The sequence below is a fragment of the Symphalangus syndactylus genome, chromosome 2, assembly GCF_028878055.3.
Source record: "Symphalangus syndactylus isolate Jambi chromosome 2, NHGRI_mSymSyn1-v2.1_pri, whole genome shotgun sequence".
Lineage (NCBI taxonomy): Eukaryota > Metazoa > Chordata > Mammalia > Primates > Hylobatidae > Symphalangus > Symphalangus syndactylus.
The window spans coordinates 103,018,976-103,036,965 of record NC_072424.2 but is presented as its reverse complement, the minus strand read 5'-3'; the positions used below and the strand labels follow the sequence as shown (position 1 = coordinate 103,036,965).

General features: G+C 39.4%; 2 protein-coding genes across 9 annotated transcripts in view; one reads left to right on the top strand and one right to left on the bottom strand.

Moving 5' to 3' along the window:
• The window catches only part of TPD52L1 (TPD52 like 1), a 110,125-nt gene that overhangs the window by 17,495 nt on the left and 74,640 nt on the right, over positions 1-17,990 (bottom strand). For all 7 annotated transcript variants that reach the window (XM_055263367.2, XM_055263323.2, XM_055263341.2 and 4 more), the window contains exon 3: positions 17,610-17,758. In XM_055263367.2, coding sequence (XP_055119342.1) covers positions 17,610-17,758 — 149 coding nt within the window. The remainder of the gene's footprint in view (positions 1-17,609; positions 17,759-17,990) is intronic.
• Positions 1-17,990, top strand: part of HDDC2 (HD domain containing 2) — a 78,663-nt gene that overhangs the window by 50,695 nt on the left and 9,978 nt on the right. Inside the window, exon 7 of one of the 2 annotated variants that reach the window (XR_010116594.1) lies at positions 12,466-12,533. The exons of the other annotated variant lie outside the window; for it this stretch is intronic. The gene's annotated coding sequence lies outside the window, so the exon portion shown is untranslated. The remainder of the gene's footprint in view (positions 1-12,465; positions 12,534-17,990) is intronic. 2 annotated transcript variants of the gene reach the window in all.

The following is a 17,990-nucleotide window of genomic DNA, read 5'->3' as shown; positions in this document are numbered from 1 at the left end:
GAGACGGGGCTAATGTGCATCTTGCACTTGCTCAGACAGAACACTGTGTGGAGACTCACATCACGAACTTTTGTTCCAAGAACCACCATAGGAACTTACCAGGAACACCGAAAGAATTCACAGATCCTTTGAAAGGAGTGGCACACCACTGCAAATTCTGAGAGACGGGTGAAAAACTGAGTTCCTAGAGTGCGAGAGGAGAAAACCTGCCTCTGAACCCACATCTCCACTAGGGAATCTGAAAATCCAGATCACAGGAGAAGGACTTAACCTAACTCACAGCTGGAATGGATTTAGGGATCTGGGCGAAATATAATAATAGCAGCAATGGGAAAAGCCTTATAGGCACTCCCAGTCTCTCTAGCTTGAGCCCAGGGAATGTACATAACTGTATCTCACAGAGCGCCTGCAGGAAGGCAGCCAGTGGAATTAGGGAGGGGTCATGGGGTGAAAGAAGCTTCCAACTGAATTTTATAATAATTTTCACTGGGCGTGAACTTTCTTAAGCAGAATCTGGGGGGTGAGCGGAAACTGCTGCAGATAGGAGCGCAGGAGCTACCAACACTGTGGGCAGGGAGGGGTGAGGCCTGAAAGCTGTGCTTGCTTTCTCAGCAGGGAAGCCTATGGCCTGGGGCGGGTCTGAGTTCAGTGTGCACAGGCTGCCTGGATGGAAACTCGGCTCTATTAGCAGAGCACCACAGGAGTGAGACTGGCCTGGCCAACTGCGTGGGAGCTGGGTAAGGCCTTTTGCTACCAGGTATCCCCCACTTCCCTGATAAACTATATGACACAGCAGAGGCAGCCATAATCCACTTTGGAACGTAACCTCATTGGCCTGAGAACCACACCCCCCAACCCCCACAGTGGCTGCAGCAAGCCCTACCCAAGGAGAGTCTGACCTGCCCAAGGAGAGTCTATCCCTGCCCCCACTTGATGGTATTTCTCTACCTGTCCTGGTAGCAGAACACAGAAGACATAAACTCTTGAGAGCTTTATGGACCCACTTATCGCCTGAGAAACCAGAATACCTTCCTTGGACAAGTCAGGGCAAGCTTAAATCCCACTGTTACTACTGCAGCTGGTGCCTTCTTGAAAACACCACCTCCTGGCTGGAGGTGGACCAACCCAGGCCATTACTGCAACCCATGACAGAATAACCCTGATCCCAGGAAGAAGAAAAGAACAGCTAATACTGCTGCCTGTAACATCCTGGCTAATCAGAGGTCCTGAGTCTGTCCACATGATGACTTCACTGCTAGCATAACCAGCATCTGAGAAAGCCGGCACATTAAACCCAAGGATTCTCACAGAGTCTACTTCACTCCCCTGCCACCTCCACCAGAGCAAGTACTGGTATCCACAGCTGGGAGACCTGAAGACTGGTCATATCACAGGACTTTTTGCAGACATTTGCCAGCACCAGCCTGGAGCCTGGTAGTCCTGCTGGGTGGTTAGACTAAGAAGAGAAATAACAATCACTGCAGTCCAGTTCTCAGGATGTCCCATTTCTAAGGGAAGGGGGTGAGCACTACATCCAAGGATCACCCTATGGAACAAAAGAATGTGAACAGCAGGCCTTGAGTTCCAAATCTTTCCAGTGGTGGGAAGTTTCTCATAGCAGAGACACAATTGCAGTGCTGGGCGCAGTAGGGAAAGTCTGCACCTCTACCCCAAATGGCAGGCAGTGCCTGCGATTGTGTAGGGCCTTGAAGAAGGGGTCCTTGTTCCCCCTGGCACTCTACTGCAGACACAGTTTGGCTTCCCCCAGAAGAATGGAGGCACCTATAGACAGCCTTTCTGGAACAATCCAGGGTGAGTGCAGCCCCACAGGAGGAACACACTCCAGATTCAGGTCTGCATGAGAGGCAAAGTCACAATTCCTCCCTACTGGAAACATCAACATTTCCATAGATGAAAAGAGGTGCCTGTCTGATCTGAATAGCCAGAACCCTGGGACAGGAATGACGCTGTGAGGTGAGTAGCTTTCCTGCTGACCTGGCAGGAGAGCTGAGGTAACTCCCACTCTTCACCTTGATAAAACCTCAGCACATCTAACTGAGAGCTCCTCCAGCCAACTTCATCAAGGCTGAGACCTCAGCCCACCATCAGGTATTACATCTACCCACCTGCCTTAGCCACAACCAGTGCCTAACCAGGGATACCTCTCCTAATGGCCTAAAGCCTGAATCATCAACTCAGTAAATAAAACAGTGAGAAAAAAGTTAAATAAATAAATAAAGGGTACACCATGAGAGAACAAGATAAGCTTCAAGAGATACCTGCCATTCCAACTCCGTAAGAGGCAGTGAACTCACCCACACACCAAGAGTGTAACAACTGCAAACAGCATAAGGGAAAGCCAGCACACAAAAAAACTTTCTGTAACTAAGGATCTCATACAGAGTCTTCACCCCTACAAGCACCAAGAATTAAATTAGGCTAAAATAAACATTAAAGTCTAATCCTTAAGAGGGAAAAAATAAATTTAAGTTAAAAATTTAAGCAAAAATAAATTCAAGAACAATTTTAAGAAATAGTCTACCCTAATGAGAAGAAACCAGAAAAGTAATTCTAGTAATAAAACAAACCAGGGTTCTATAACATGAAAGGTCACACTAACTCCCCAGGAATGGATCCAAACCAAGAAGAAATTTCTGAATTGCCAGATAAAGAATTCAGAATTGTACTACTCAAGGAGATACAAGAGAAAGGTAAGTTGGCTGAAAACTAACTTAAAGAAACTTAAAAAAAAAACAGGACATCAATAAAAAATTTTCCAGAGAAATATATATCATAAGGAAAAAACAATCATAACTTCTGGAAATGAAAGACTTGCTTAGGAAAATAAAAAATGCAGTGGAAAGTTTCAACAATAGACTAGAACAAGCAGAAAAAAACTTCAGAGGTCAAAGACAAGGCTTTCAAATTAACACAATCCAACAAAGACAAAGCCTCCTCCAAGAAATTTGGGATTATGTTAAATGGCCAAACCTAAGAATAATTGCTGTTTCTGAGGAAGAAAAATTTTAGTTTGGAAAACTTATTTGAGGAAATAATTGGGGAAAACTTCCCTGGCCTTGCCAGAGATCTAGACAACCAAATACAAGAAGCTCAAAGAACTCCTGTGAAATTATTCACAAAAAGATCATCACACGGGCACATGGTCATCAGGTTATCTAAAATCAAGACAAAGAAAAGAATCTTAAGAGCACTGAGGCAAAAGCATCAGGTAACCTATTAAGGAAAACCTATCAGATTAACAGCTGGTTTATTAGCAGAAATCTTACAAGCCAGAAGGGATTAGGGTCCCATCGTTAGCCTCCTTAAACAAAATAAGTGGCAGACAATTAGCCAAGAATTTTGTATCCAGCAAAACTAAGCTTCATAAATGAAAGAGAGAAAGTCTTTTGCACACAAACAAATGCTGAGAGAAATTGCCACTACCAAGCCAGCCTGACAAGAAATGCTCAAGGGAGTTCTACATCTTGAAACAAAACCTTGAAATACACCAAAATAGAACTTCCTCAAAGCGTAAATCTCACAGGACCTATAAAACAAGAACAAAATGAAACAAAACAAAACAGTATTTAGGCAACAACTAGCATAATGAATAGAACAGTACCTCACATCTCAGTACTAACTTTGAATGTAAATGGCCTAAATGCTCCACTTAAAAGACACAGGATGGCAAAATGGATTAAAAACCACCAACCAAGTATCTGCTGTCTTCAAGAGACTCACCTAACACATAAGGAATCACATCAACTTAAGGTAAAGAGGTGGAAAAAGATATCCCACACAAATGGAAACTAAAAGTGAGCAGGAGTAGCTATTCTTATATCAAACAAAACAGACTTTAAAGTAACAACACTAAAAAAAAGACCAAGAGGGACATTATGTAATGATAAAAGGATTAGTCCAATAAGAAAATATCACAATCCTAAATACATATACACTGAATACTGGAGCTCCAAAATTCATAAAACAATTACTACCAGACCTGAGAAATGAGATAGATGGCAATGCAATAATAGTGGGGGACTTCAATACTACAATGACAGCACTAGACATGTCATCAAGATGGAAAATCAACAATGAAACAATAGACTTAAACTACACACTAGAACTAATGGACTTAACATATATTTACAGAACATTCTACCAAACAATTGCAGTATACATTCTTTTCATCAGCACATGAAACATTCTCTAAGATAGACCATATGATAGGCCACAAAACAAGTCTCAATAAATTTAAGAAAACCAAATTCATATCAAGTATCCTCTCAGAGCACAGTGGAATAAAACTGGAAATTGACTCCCAAAGGAAGCCTCAAAACTATACAAATATGTAGATACTAAATAATCTGCTCTTGAATAATCTTTGGTCAACAATGAAATCAAGATGGAAATTAAAAAATTCTTTGAACTGAATAATAATAGTGAGACAACTTATCAAAACCTCTGGGATACAACAAAAGCAGTGCTAAGAGGAAATTTCATAGCATTAAATGCCTACATCAAAAAGTCTGAAAGACCCCAAATAGACAACCTAATGTCACATCTCAAGGAACTAGAGAAACAGAAGCAAACCAAACCCAAACCCAGCAGAAGAAAAAAAAAATAACAAAGATCAGAGCAGAACTAAATGAAATTGACCAAAAAATGATATAAAAGTTAAATGAAACAAAAATCTGGTTCTTCAAAAAGATAAACAAAATTGATAGACCATTAGCAATATTAACCAAGAAAACAAGAGAGAGAATCCAAAGAAGCTCAACTAGAAATGAAATGGGAGCTATCACAACTGATACCACAGAAATACATTCAAGGCTACTACAAATACCTTCATGCACACAAACTAGAAAATCTACAGGAGATGGATAAGTTCCTGGAAATATATCAATACAACCCTCCTAGATGAAATCAGGAAGAAATAGAAACTCTGAACAGACCAATAATATGTAGCGAGATTGAAACAGTAATAAAAAAAATTGACAATTAAAAAAAAGTCCAGGGCCATATACATTCACAGCTAATTCTATCAGACATTTAAAGAAGAATTGGTACCAATCCTACTGGAACTATTCCAAAAGACAGAGAAAGAGGAAATCCTCCCAGATCATTCTATGAAGCTGGTATCACCAAATGTAATGCCAAAACCAGGAAAGGACATAACAAGAAAAGAAAACATATCCCTGATGAACATAGATACAAAAATCCTCAATGAAATACTAGCTAACCGAATCCAACAGCTTATCAAAAATATAATCCACCATGATCAAGTGGATTTCATACCAGGGACTCAGGGATGCTTAAACATATGCAAATCAATAAATGTGATACATTACATAAACAGAATTAAAAACAAAAATCATATGATCATCAATAGACACAGAAAAGTTATTTGACAAAATATGGCATCCTTTTATGATTAAAGATCTCTGCATAATCAGCATAGAAGGGACATACTTCAAGATAATAAAAGCCATCTATGACAAACCCACAGCCAGCCTCATACTAAATGGGAGAAAAGTTGACAGCATTCCCTCAAGAACTGGAACAAGATAAGGATGCCCACTTTCACCACTTCTATTCAATATAGTACAGGAAGTCCTAGCCAGAGCAATCAGACAAGAAAAAGAAATAAAAGGTATCTAAATTGGAAAAGAGGAAGTCAAACTGTTGCTGTTCACTGATGATATGACTGCATACCTAGAAAACCCTAAAGACTCATCCAAAAAGCTACTAGATCTGATGAATGAATTCAGTAAAGTTTCAGGATACAAAATCAATGTACACAAATCAGTAGCACTGCTGTACACCAACAATGACCAAACTGAGAATCAAATAAAGAACTCAATCCCTTTTACAATAGCTGTAAAAAATAAAAAATAAAATACTTAGGAATATACTTAACCAAGTAGGTGAAAGATACCTACAACGAAAATGACAAAACACTGCTGAAAGAAACCAAAGATAACACAAACAAATGGAAACACAAATGAAAACCCATGCTCATGAATGAGTAGAATCAGTATTGTGAAAATGACCATACTGCCAATAGCAATCTATAGATTCAATGCAATTCCCATCAAAATATCATTATCACTCTTCACTGAACTAGAAAAAACAATTCTGAAATTCACATGGAACCCCCAAAAAAGCCCACATAGCCAAAACAATGCTAAGCAAAAAGAACAAATCTGGAGGTATCACATTACCAGACTTCAAACTATACTACAAAGCTGTAGTTACCAAAATAGCATGGTACTGGTATAAAAATAGGCATGTAGAACAATGGAAGAGAACAGAGAATCCAGAAATGAAGCCAATACTTACAGTAAACTGATCTTTGGCAAAGCAAACAAAAACATAAAGTGGGGAAAGGACACCCTATTCAACAAATGGTGCTGGGAGAATTGGAAAGTCACACATGTAGAAGAATGTAGAAGAACGAAACTGGATCCTCATCTCTCACCTTACACAAAAATCAACTCAAGATGAATCTGAGACTTAAATCTAAGACCTGAAACTATAAAAATTCTAGAAGACAACATCAGAAAAAGTCTTCTAGACATAGGCTTAGGCAAAGAGTTCATGACCAAGAACTCAAAAGCAAATGCAACATAAATAAACATATGGGACCTAATTAAACTAAAAAGCTTCTGCACAGCAGAAGAAATAATCAGCAAACAGACAAACCAGAGTGGGAGAAAATCTTCACAAACTATGCATCTGACAAAGGACTAATATCCAGAATCTAAAAGAAACTCAAACAAATCAGCAAGAACAAAACAACCCCATCAAAAAGTGGGTAAAGGACATTAACATGGTTTGCCTGGGTCCCCACCCAAATCTCATCTTGAACTGTAGCTCCCATAAGTTCTACGTATTGTGGGAGGGACCTGGTGGGAGATAATAGAATCATGGAGATGGTTTCCCACATACTATTTTTGTGGTAGTAAATAAGTCTCATGAGATCTGATGGTTTTATAAGGGGTTCCCCTATTGCTTGACTCTCATTCTCTCTTTCCTGCTGCCATGTAAGATGTGCCTTCTACCTTCTGCCATAATTGTGAGGCATTCCCAGCCACGTGGAACTGTGAATCCATTAAACCTCTTTTTCTTTATAAATTACCCAGTCTTGGGTATGTCTTTATCAGCAGCATGATAACAGACTAATACAGACATGAATCGACAGTTCTCAAAAGAAGATACACAAATGGCCAACAAACATGAAAAAATGCCCAACATCACTAATTATCAGAGAAATGCAAATTAAAACTACAGTGAAATACCACCTTACTCCTGCAAAAATGACCATAATTTAAAAATCAAAAAATAATAGACATTGGCACTGATGTGGTGAAAAGTGAATACTTTTATACTGCTGGTGGGAATGTAAACTACTACAACCACTATAGAAAACAGTATGAAGATTCCTTAAAGAACTAAAAGCATAACTACCGTTCAATCCAGCAATCCCACTGCTGGGTATCTACCCAAAGGGAAAGAAGTCATTTTATGAGAAAGACACTTACACATGCATATTTGTAGCAGCACAATTTGCAATTGCAAAAATATGGAACCAGCTTACATGCCCATCAACTGATGAGTGGATAAAGAAAATGTGATATATATATATAATACATATCTGATATATTATGTATACATATATATAAAATATATATCTGATATATTATATATACATATATATATAAAATATAACTGTGGTAGGAAGTCCAGATTTTTCTTTATTTGTAAATAAGTCCTCTTGTTTTTAAGGCCAAAACTACTATATTTAAATCTTGCTTTTAAATCTTGCTTTCTAAGTCTAGTTAATATATATTCATATATACCGTGGAATACTACTCAGCCATAAAAGGGAATGAAATAATGGCATTTGCAGCAATCTGGATGGAGTTGGAGACCGTTATTCTAAGTGAAGTAACTCAGGAATGGAAAATCAAACATTGTATGTTCTCATTTATAAGTGGGAACTAAGCCGTGAGGATGCAAAGGCATAAGAACAATGTAATGGACTTTGGGGACTCAGGGGGAAGGGTTCGAGGGGGGTGAGGGATAAAAGACTCCACCTTGGGTACGATGTACACTGCTTGGGTGATGGGTGCAGCAAAATCTCAGAAATCACCCCTGAAAAACTTATCCATGTAACCAAAAGCCACCTGTTTCCCAAAAACTATTGAAATAAAATTTTAAAAGATAAAAAATTATTATCTAAATTGTCATTAGTGATAAGACAGTTAGAAATATTAAAAATGTTAAAGACTAGAAATAAAAACACCAATCATCATTAGAAGATTTTAGTGAGGTGTGATCTTGAAATGTCATGTGCTAAGAATTCTTCAGAAGAAGCCTGCTACTAAATAGTTTTCCAAAGCAGTGTCTTGAACACTTGGATTAAGTATAGACTCAGAAAGCAAGATTTAAATGCAGTAGTTTTGGCCTTAAAAGCAAAATGACTTATTTACAAATAAATAAAGAAAAATCTGGACTTCCTACCACAGTTATATTTTTAGGATGCTGATGAAGGTTTCAGTAAGTAGTAACTGGGTAATGAAATCAGATCTGTGAAAAGAGCATTAAAAATGGAGCTCAAGGCTGGGCGTCGTGGCTCACGCCTGCAATCTCAGCACTTTGGGAGGCTGAGGAGGGTGGATCACCTGAGGTCAGGAGTTAGAGATCAGCCTGGCCAACATGGTGAAACCCTATCTCTACTAACAAAACAAAACAAAATCAGGGCGGGGTGGCACATGCCTGTGGTCTCAGCAACTCAGGAGGCTGAGGCAGGAGAATCGCTTGAACTCAGGAGGCAGAGGCTGCAGTGAGCTGAAATTGCACCACAAATAAATAAATAAATAAAGGAGTTGGAAGTGAGGAAAGTACAGTATTATATGCTGATGAAACATTATTACACTATGGACTGTGATTCAGAATTAGACTCAATCCAGGACTCTACTGACATCACAATTCTGAAAAACATCAAGAAAAACTTTTTTTCCTGTGCAAAAACTTATGTGTTTTGGTAAGGAAATAGAACAATCTATTGAATGGCCAAAATAGGAGACTAGCATCATCTTTAACCTTTCTATTTCTTTCATTCTCCAAATCAAATTCATCAGGAAAACCCTGTTGGTTCATTTCAACTTTCAAAATAGATGTGGAGTCTATTTTCTCACTGCTTCCACTACTCTCCACCTTAGTTCAAGCCGCCATCATCACTCACCGGGGCTCTTGCAATCACCTCCTAACTAAACTCCACACTTCCACCTTATCCTTCTACAGTCCCTTTTCAACACCGCAGCCAGAGGGACCCATTAAAGCATTAAATTGGAGCAGGTCTCTGCTCAAAACCTTGCACTATCTCCTCATAACACTCACAGTGAAAAGCCAGAGTCCCCCAGGTGGGCCTTCTGATGGCCCTACACAGTCTGGTCCCCTCTCATTTCTTCTTACTCCTGCACTCTGCTCCAGACCCTCTGGCCTCCTCACTGTCCCTGGAACACACCAGGCCCCCTCCTACCTTAGGGCCTCTGCTCTAGCTGTCCTGCTTTGTGATGCCATCAAATATGGCACGAAAAGGGTTGTGCTGTATTTTAAATGTCCCATTTTGAAGAATTAAAAAGACTTAAGCCTGCACCCTTGAGAAGACTGTAAAAGCAACTTCTTTCTGTCCAAACAAGGCCAGAGGTCCCTGGGGCCTTGGCCACTTGGTGCCTGCAGAATGGACTGAGCCCTAGGGAGAAGGGAGTGATAAGGGTAAAAAGGAAACCAGGGAAGGGTGGAGGAAAGGAAGAAAGTCTATTGAGCAACCACCTGCCACTGACTCTGTGTGGTCTGAAAGGTGACTCAAGGGAAAAGTAAATAGTCTGCAATATCTGTGGCTTTTGTATGAAGTTGGGACTGGCTACTAGTTAGAGAATTCATTCTTGTGTTGGTTCCACATTTCTTCAAGAATTCTTACAATTAGACCCAATATTTAATTTTCTTTTAAGCTTTTCCATTTAGTTTACATATTTGAGAATGTTTTGAATTAAGATATGATTTTTTTAAACACTTGTTTCTGTGTGCGTGACATTCTGAATTTAATGCATAATTTAAATATAGCTAGCTAGAGAGAAGTATATATTGAAAATAGGTGATAGCTACATTGTGTTTTAAACACATTTCTATAGCAAAATGGGAGGTGAGCATATGCAGTGATCTGATTACTTTAGTGTGGTATTAATATTATTTATGTCCCCACCATGAAAAATGCAAGTCTATTTCTATGTGAAATTTTATAGTTAAAATTCAGCTATACAGGTAGTTTAATGCAGTGTTAAAGATTTTAGGACTCCTTATTTCCAAGAATTATTTAATGTTAAATCTGAAGGGCATTGGAGCCAAATCCCTTCAGATTACAGATGATGAAACTAAGGCCCGAAAGAGTTATGTGACTCTTAGTGACAAAGGTAAGTCTAGGGCCTAGTCCAGGGTGCCTGCTTTCCATTAAAATGTCTTTTTGCCTTGAAGATGATAGACATTTAAAGGTGACTTGGGTCAGCTTTCTATAGCACCAGTGTTCAGACAGAGAAATAATACTGTATTTCAAGAATGCTAAAATGCATATTTTTTTCCCACATTTTTACACCTCTTCCCTAGGCTAAACATCATATTCCTTTTATATATATATAGACTTGGGATCTCACTATATTATTCAAGCTGGCCTCGAATTCCTAGACTCTGGCAATCCTTCTGCCTTTGCCTCCCCAGCAGCTGGGATTATAGGCAAGCACCACTGAGCCCAGCTAACCATCACATTTCTTGAAAACAGTTAGTTGCTATTTTATATACATTACTTGGAAATCAACAACTGAAAGAAATTTCAAAAGGGTAAACAGCGAGAAAGGGTTATATGTCGGGAAATGATTTTCAAGAACAAAGTAATCAGAGACCCCATGAGAAATAGGCCATTGGGCTCCAAGTACTTAAAAGCACCAAGGAGCACCACTCACACTATAGCCTAGGCCAAGCTTGTCCAACCCATGGCCTATGGGTCACATGTGGCCCAGGACAGCTTTGAATGCAGCCCAACACAAACTCATAAACTTTCTTAAATTATTGCGAGTTTTTTTTTTTTTTTTTTTTGCAACTTTTTTTTCTTTTTAGCTCATCAGCTATCCTTAGTGTATTTTATGTGTGGCCCAAGACAATTCTTCTTCCAGTGTGGCCCAGGGAAGCCCAGATATTGGACGTGCCTGGTCTAAGCAAATGGTGTTTCAGGAGTTATGTATTGCACAGGCCCTGTAACCTTATGCTGCATCCCGATTGAACTTGATCTTAAAATTGCATGAGTAAGATAGATCCCCATCCTGAAGCTAGGAGCCTGAGTCTTGGGAAAAAAAAAAAAAACACTCCTGTCAGCCAAAAGAAGTTGGTGTTTTTTGTTTTATTATTATTATTATTATTATTATTATTATTATTTGTAGACAGGGTATCACTTGGTCACCCAGGCTGGAGTGCAGTGGAGTGAACACAGCTCATTGCAGCCTCCATCTCCTGGGCTCAAGCAATCCTCCCACCTCAGCCCCCTAAGTAGCTGGGACTACAGGTGCACGCCACCATATTTGGCTGATTTTTTGCATTTTTTGTAAAGACGGAGTTTCACCACACTGCCCAGGCTGATCTTGAACTTGTGAGCTCAAGCAATTCTCTCACCTCGGCCTCCTGAAGGGCTAGGATTATAGGTGTGAGCCATGGCACTCGATGTATTGCATTTTACTCCCTTTATTATGCCATGGAATCTGGCACTTTTTTTTTTTTTTGAGACGGAGTCTCGCTCTGTCGCCCAGGCTGGAGTGCAATGGCGCAATCTCGGCTCACTGCAAGCTCCGCCTCCCGGGTTCACGCCATTCTCCTGCCTCAGCCTCGCCGAGTAGCTGGGACTACAGGCGCCCGCCACCACGCCCGGCTAATTTTTTTGTATTTTTAGTAGAGACAGGGTTTCACCGTGGTCTAGATGTCCTCACCTCGTGATCCGCCCGCCTCGGCCTCCCAAAATGCTGGGACTACAAGCGTGAGCCACCGCGCCCGGCCGAATCTGGCACATTTTTAATACTTAAGATTGTTTTTCAACACTATCATATAAAACTATGTGCAATAATATTCAAATAATGAAAAACAACTTAAATACTAACACCTTGATTGACTTGACAATCTTGTAACTTAAATAGAAATAGTATTTAGCATTTCAGATTGCTAGCTCTCTTACTTTAAGCTAAATATAGGTTCACCGTTGCTGACTTACATAATTGATAGAGCAGAGGAACAATATGTTTTCCTTAAGTAAAAGCAGGAATGTGTAAGATATCTTCGAGTTGCTGTCAGTTGTGCATTAGGTGGCAGGAACGTTGAAAGCATATGCTTCAAGTCTGTGTTCTGTGCCTGTCCTCACTTCAGCTACAGGAGCAGAATCAGGAGTTTCCAATGTGAAGCTTCTAACTCAAGAGAACAACTGAAGCTTTCAGGTGAGTGAAGAGAAATTCGCCCTTGTGTGTTCTAAAGCCATTCTAGCAGACAACACCACTGTAGGGACCTGCGCTTCCCAACAAAGCACAAATCTGGTCTAGGGCTGAACATTAGCTGCCATTACTTTCATAGTTAAACATTTGCCTTTCTTTGGCAGCAATGGCAATAGCAGCTGATGTTTTTTAAAGCAATGGCAGCTAATGTTTATAGAGCACCTGATATGCATTAAGTCATTTAAGACTGTTTACTGAGAGATGTTTGCTGTTGAGTACATGTAAACTTACTGTTTTTCAATGAAAGTCAACAGGAAAGTGGGCTTTACTTTTCAGAAACTCACTTTGGCTGGAATGGATAGCATTTATTGGCAAGGACAGGTTAGCTGTTTGGCCAGCACGCCAACAGGGGATCTTCAGTAGTGTGAGGTAAGGGTCTCTGCTAGCCAAATAAAAAGCATTCTGTTGACTTTTCATGCAAAGTCCACTTGACATGTTTTACTAATTTGAACATCGGTGTTAATAATCAAAAGGAGAAAGCATGTTGTTTTCTAAATTGTTTTGACTTAAATAAAGCATTTTTCTACATACAACTAGAAGAAATAAAAAATTCATCTTTTTAGAAGAAGATATTTTATAGCACGAATGTATTTCCTCTTAGGAGATTTAAAAGAGTGTTCCTTTAATGGTTGAATGTGCAGCATTTCACTGAAGATACAAAAGAAATTTAAGATTATTTTATTCCAAAGGCTCCCTAAATATGTTATCAGAACATAAATTTACCACTTGAATCTAGAAAAAAAGAATCTACTTCCTGCCTTGTGTAATAAGATGAAAGCCTGAAGGTAAAAAGAATGAACAACCATGTGAGAGATTGGGTATGTGCATCTTTTAAAATTAGGTCTTTAATCTTCACTGGCACTCCTGAACTCAATAGTGCTACAACCAGGCTCCCTCATAAAGAGAGATAATAAGAATTCCTGACCATAATGGCCTGGAAGTCTTAGAAGCACAAAATCAAAGAGTAAATAAATCATAAACTAACCTTCAATTTTTGAGCACTGTGGGTTTTTAAAATGCTGAATGTGAGGCTTTTTGTCCTCTTTATATAAGATAAAGTTATTAAGCTTTCAAAAAGATGGAATAGTTTAAATTCCTTTCCAAAACCTCTGCCCTCTGTCGACTTACCATTCAGATTGTGGCACAATTCAGAGGGGTTTATTAGTGAGGGGATTTCATGTTTCATGGGTTAGCAAAGCAGAACACTTGTTGAATAAATGAAGCCCACTGCTTTGAATAGCCCACCATAAAGTTGCATTTCCTGATTCTACTTCTGCCTACAGAAGAGATTCGATTTCTCCTCCTTTACCCCAAAGTCACCCACCTCTCCCATGTCTCCTTGAAGTCTAAAGACAACATAAAAAGGCAGCAGAAAACCAAAAAATGGGGAGGACTTTTTTGTATGTTCTTAGATACAAATCTAGGCAAGTAAAAAACTATGACAAGAACAACAGCAACAAGAAACCCTGGATACCGATATGATCCCTTGACCTGTTCCTGTATTCCTGGAAGCTTTCTGAAAACGAGATAATTTCAGGCTGCTGTGTAATTATTCCTACTTATCAAGGCCTATTTCAGTTTGAATCCTACTGCAGACTGAAATATGCCAAGATCTTTCATTAACATACCATAGATTTTCTTTTCATTATAACTCAAACTAAATAGGTCATGATTGCTTAATCAGTATGCAAAGTATTGCCTCTGGGAATCACACACATCCTCTGACAGCTAAAAATTTTTTTTAGTGCTTTGAAATCTAATTCTACCCAACCTAACCTGATCATAGCTCATCATTTCTTCACATCAAATTTTTCATCATATGAGGTGTAGATTTTGTCCTGGAATGGGTATCATAAACAGCACTAAGAGCAGGGGTTTAATTAATTCAGAGGGATACAGATTTTATTGCTCCTCCAAACATATGATTAAGATCCGCTGCCTTCCCTCAGCAACCAAGAGGAAAGGGTTGGAGACAGACCCTTTCCCCAAATTATATAGTTGATAGACTTATGCCTCCTTCTAAAGAGAGGGACTGGTTCTTCTCTACAAAGGAAAGTTCACTTCATTCCTAAAGGTTAGTGAGTTCATGACCATTTGTATTTATTAAGTAATCCCCAGGGAAATCTCATCTAGTCATCTAGTTTTCGATGTTATCTATATGCAGATGAATCCCAAATGTCCATCTCTGCCTTAAACTTTTCCCCTGAGTTGTCCTCTCAGTCTATAAATCTGTTTATCTATTAGGCATTTCAGACTTTACGGAGCCAAAACGAATTATTGGGCCTCTCCTCCAGACTTGTTTCTCAATCTTTCTCACAGCAGCAAATAATCACTTCATGCCTACAAAGTGTCAGATGCTGTCCTGCAGGCTTTACGAACATTAACTTACTGAATCTTCACTACCTATGGGATCGGTATTAAGATGATCCACTTCATGAATGCAGCAAGGCCTAGATTTCAACCCAAGCAACCATGAGCCTAACCACAATGCCCGTAAACAGTTCCAACACTCACTCAGTAACCCAAGTCAAAGGCCTAGACATCACACTTGGTCCTATTTCCTTCATCATCCACCTGCAAACCACTGTTGATCTGTTCTCCAAATCCTTTCTATCCCCCTTGTCCGTGATTTTGTCAAATAAACAAACAAACAACAACAACAACAACAAAACTCAAACTCTGTCTTCCTAACTAGACTCTAAACTGCATAACCCCAGAATAAATCTAGGCTATTCATCCAGCAAAATGCTTTACATTAAGTAGACTACCTGGCTATAAAACCTGTTAGTTTTTCAAACATGGAAAAACACAAATTAGACATTATCCCCTGTGGGAAGAGGCTAGAAGCCTTCTTTGAACTTACCAGCTCTATTTCCAGTCCCAGGAGGAATATGAGTCTCTCCCCTCCCTTCCCCTAGCAGACCTTGCACAAACTTGGCACTCCCTCTGCTCAGACATTCCCACCTCCCTGCCAGGCACCTCTCTCCTTCAGCAACAAAACTGCCAGCATTGCCCCGCCTTCCATTTGGTTAGTTTACCTATGCAATGTGATTAGGAAGGCCATGCAGGAAGGTCTTCCTGGTACTTATACCCCACAGCGAAGTTCAGACCAGTGTATACGAAACCCTCAGGCCTGGATTAAATACAGAGGTGACCAAACCCAGAGAATTAGAGCTTGTTCAGCTTTACACTGTCAGGGCCATTAATTGGTATTGGCCATGAAAGTGGAAAGACAGAGGCCAAAACTACTGACAGATAAGCTTATTTAATTTAATGCCTAAAATCCAGGTATCCTTTCAGGAGATTGTTCATATGGTGTTGCAATTTATCTTTTAAATTGCTGCACATCAATGTGTGGTTTCTTATTTTTTCCTGTAATTGTCATCATTAGTTTGGGGAAGGTTGGTTAACTTCTGGAGATAAACTGACAAGCTTCCTGGCTCCATTCTGCCTGACTCTGGGCTGTGCCCTGAACCTATCTGGTTGAGTCCTTAGGGTGCACGAGCATAGAGCCCAACAGGACTGGTAGGCCATATTTAGAGGGAGAAAAACATTCTCATTCTTATGGAAACTAAGGAAGTTGGGGAGATGTCATGCTCGTTTTAGACCCAATTCCTCATACAAAGGACATCTTCTCATAGCAGCAAAAAGTCTTACATCTTAGTTCTTAGGAACCAGCAGGCAAAGTTGGCTGCTGGCAAAACTGAAATAATTGCTGTCAATTATTGGTACCTCTTCCTACCATCAGGTCTCTCTACGCCTAGGAGAAAGAGAGAAAAATCGACTCCCACTTAGGTATTAGGAATGCAATATCTTTACCTTCCAAAGTGTGACGGTAGAGAAGAAAATGCATAACCCAAAGACAATTTCTTAATGGTGAAATTTGGGACTAAAGTTAGGCCTAGGGATAAAGCCTCTGTGATTTCCTCACCAGTCCCTAACCCCCAATACACAAAAAGAAGAAAAATCACATCACATATGTGGAGTTCTCCCCTTTGGTACAAGACCCCCTGGCAGTTAAAATACTTTGCAACATTAGAAAAGTACCATCATCATTAAATATTTCATGCAACTTAAGAATAATCTAATAAAAAAAGTGTGATTGTAGAATAATCAAGATTATTCTGTAACTTACCTAACACTAGACAGGATGATAATGGCAAAGCAAAAACCATTTCTTCTTCTTTTTTTCTTTTGAGACAGAGTCTCCCTCTGTTGCCAGGCTGGAGTGCAGTGGCGCCATCTCGACTCATTGCAACCTCCACCTCCTGGGTTCAAGCGATTCCCCTGCCTCAGCCTCCTGAGTAGCTGGGATTACAGGGGTGTGCCACCACATCCAGCTGATTTTTTGTATTTTTTAGTAGAGACAGGGTTTCACCATGTTAGCCAGGATGGTCTTGATCTCCTGACCTTGTGATCCACCCGCCTCGGCTTCCCAAAGTGCTGGGATTACAGGGCCAAAACTGTAATCTAAACCCAGCTCTAAAACTGGTCTAAACCCAGCTCTAAATATTCCCTAGAATAGGGAGAATGAAAAGTGCAAAACAAAAGATGAGAAGTACAAAGATTTCTTTGTAAATCAATTGCCAACAAGTCAGTATTGAAACTGCCAACCACTTTTGGAAGACATACATAGTGAGTGTCAAGTGTGCTGAGGAGAAAACACCTTCCCATTTATAGTTTTTATGAGAAAAAGTTTTAAAAAAAGTATATTTGACAAATGTTTAAAAATATATTATAAAGAGAAAAACATTTAAACAATAAAACCTAATGAAAGTAGTCTGAGTGAAAATAGAGTTTCAGTGAACAGAGTTTTATTTCATGAAGCTACTTTATAGAATCTGCTTCACATGCAACATACTTAATGATTATTCACATTTCTTTGCTTTGCTTTTAGAGAAAGTATTTTTTTTTTCCTAGCTTCATGTGCCAAATCAGCCTTGTAGGAAAAATGAAACAAAATACAACAGAGTGAGGAGCCAGCAGGCTGAGTTAATAAAACACTGTTCATATGATACTTACGCAGTGGTAGTCTGCATGTCATGCCAGCTTTTGCTGAAGTTCTGTTTTAATTCATTCATCAGGTTCATGCCGAGTTTTTGTTTTATCTCAACTAGATGCCTTTCTTTCGCTGACAAAACTTGTCGTAGTGTTGTAATTTCGTCTTCTAGCTACAAGGAGGAGGGGAAATGGTGGGGGAAAATGTCAGACCAGCAAAAAAGGATACTTACAGAAGCTCTGGGTATTCCAAAGCAGCCTCTGACCCTCCTATTTATACAATCCCACATGTAGGTTTGCCAAACACACCCCATACAGATGATAGTCTAATATCTCAAAGTAGAAACAGAATTTTTCATTTTAATGATTATAGAAGTAATCTGTGCTGCTTGTTAAAAAAAAAAA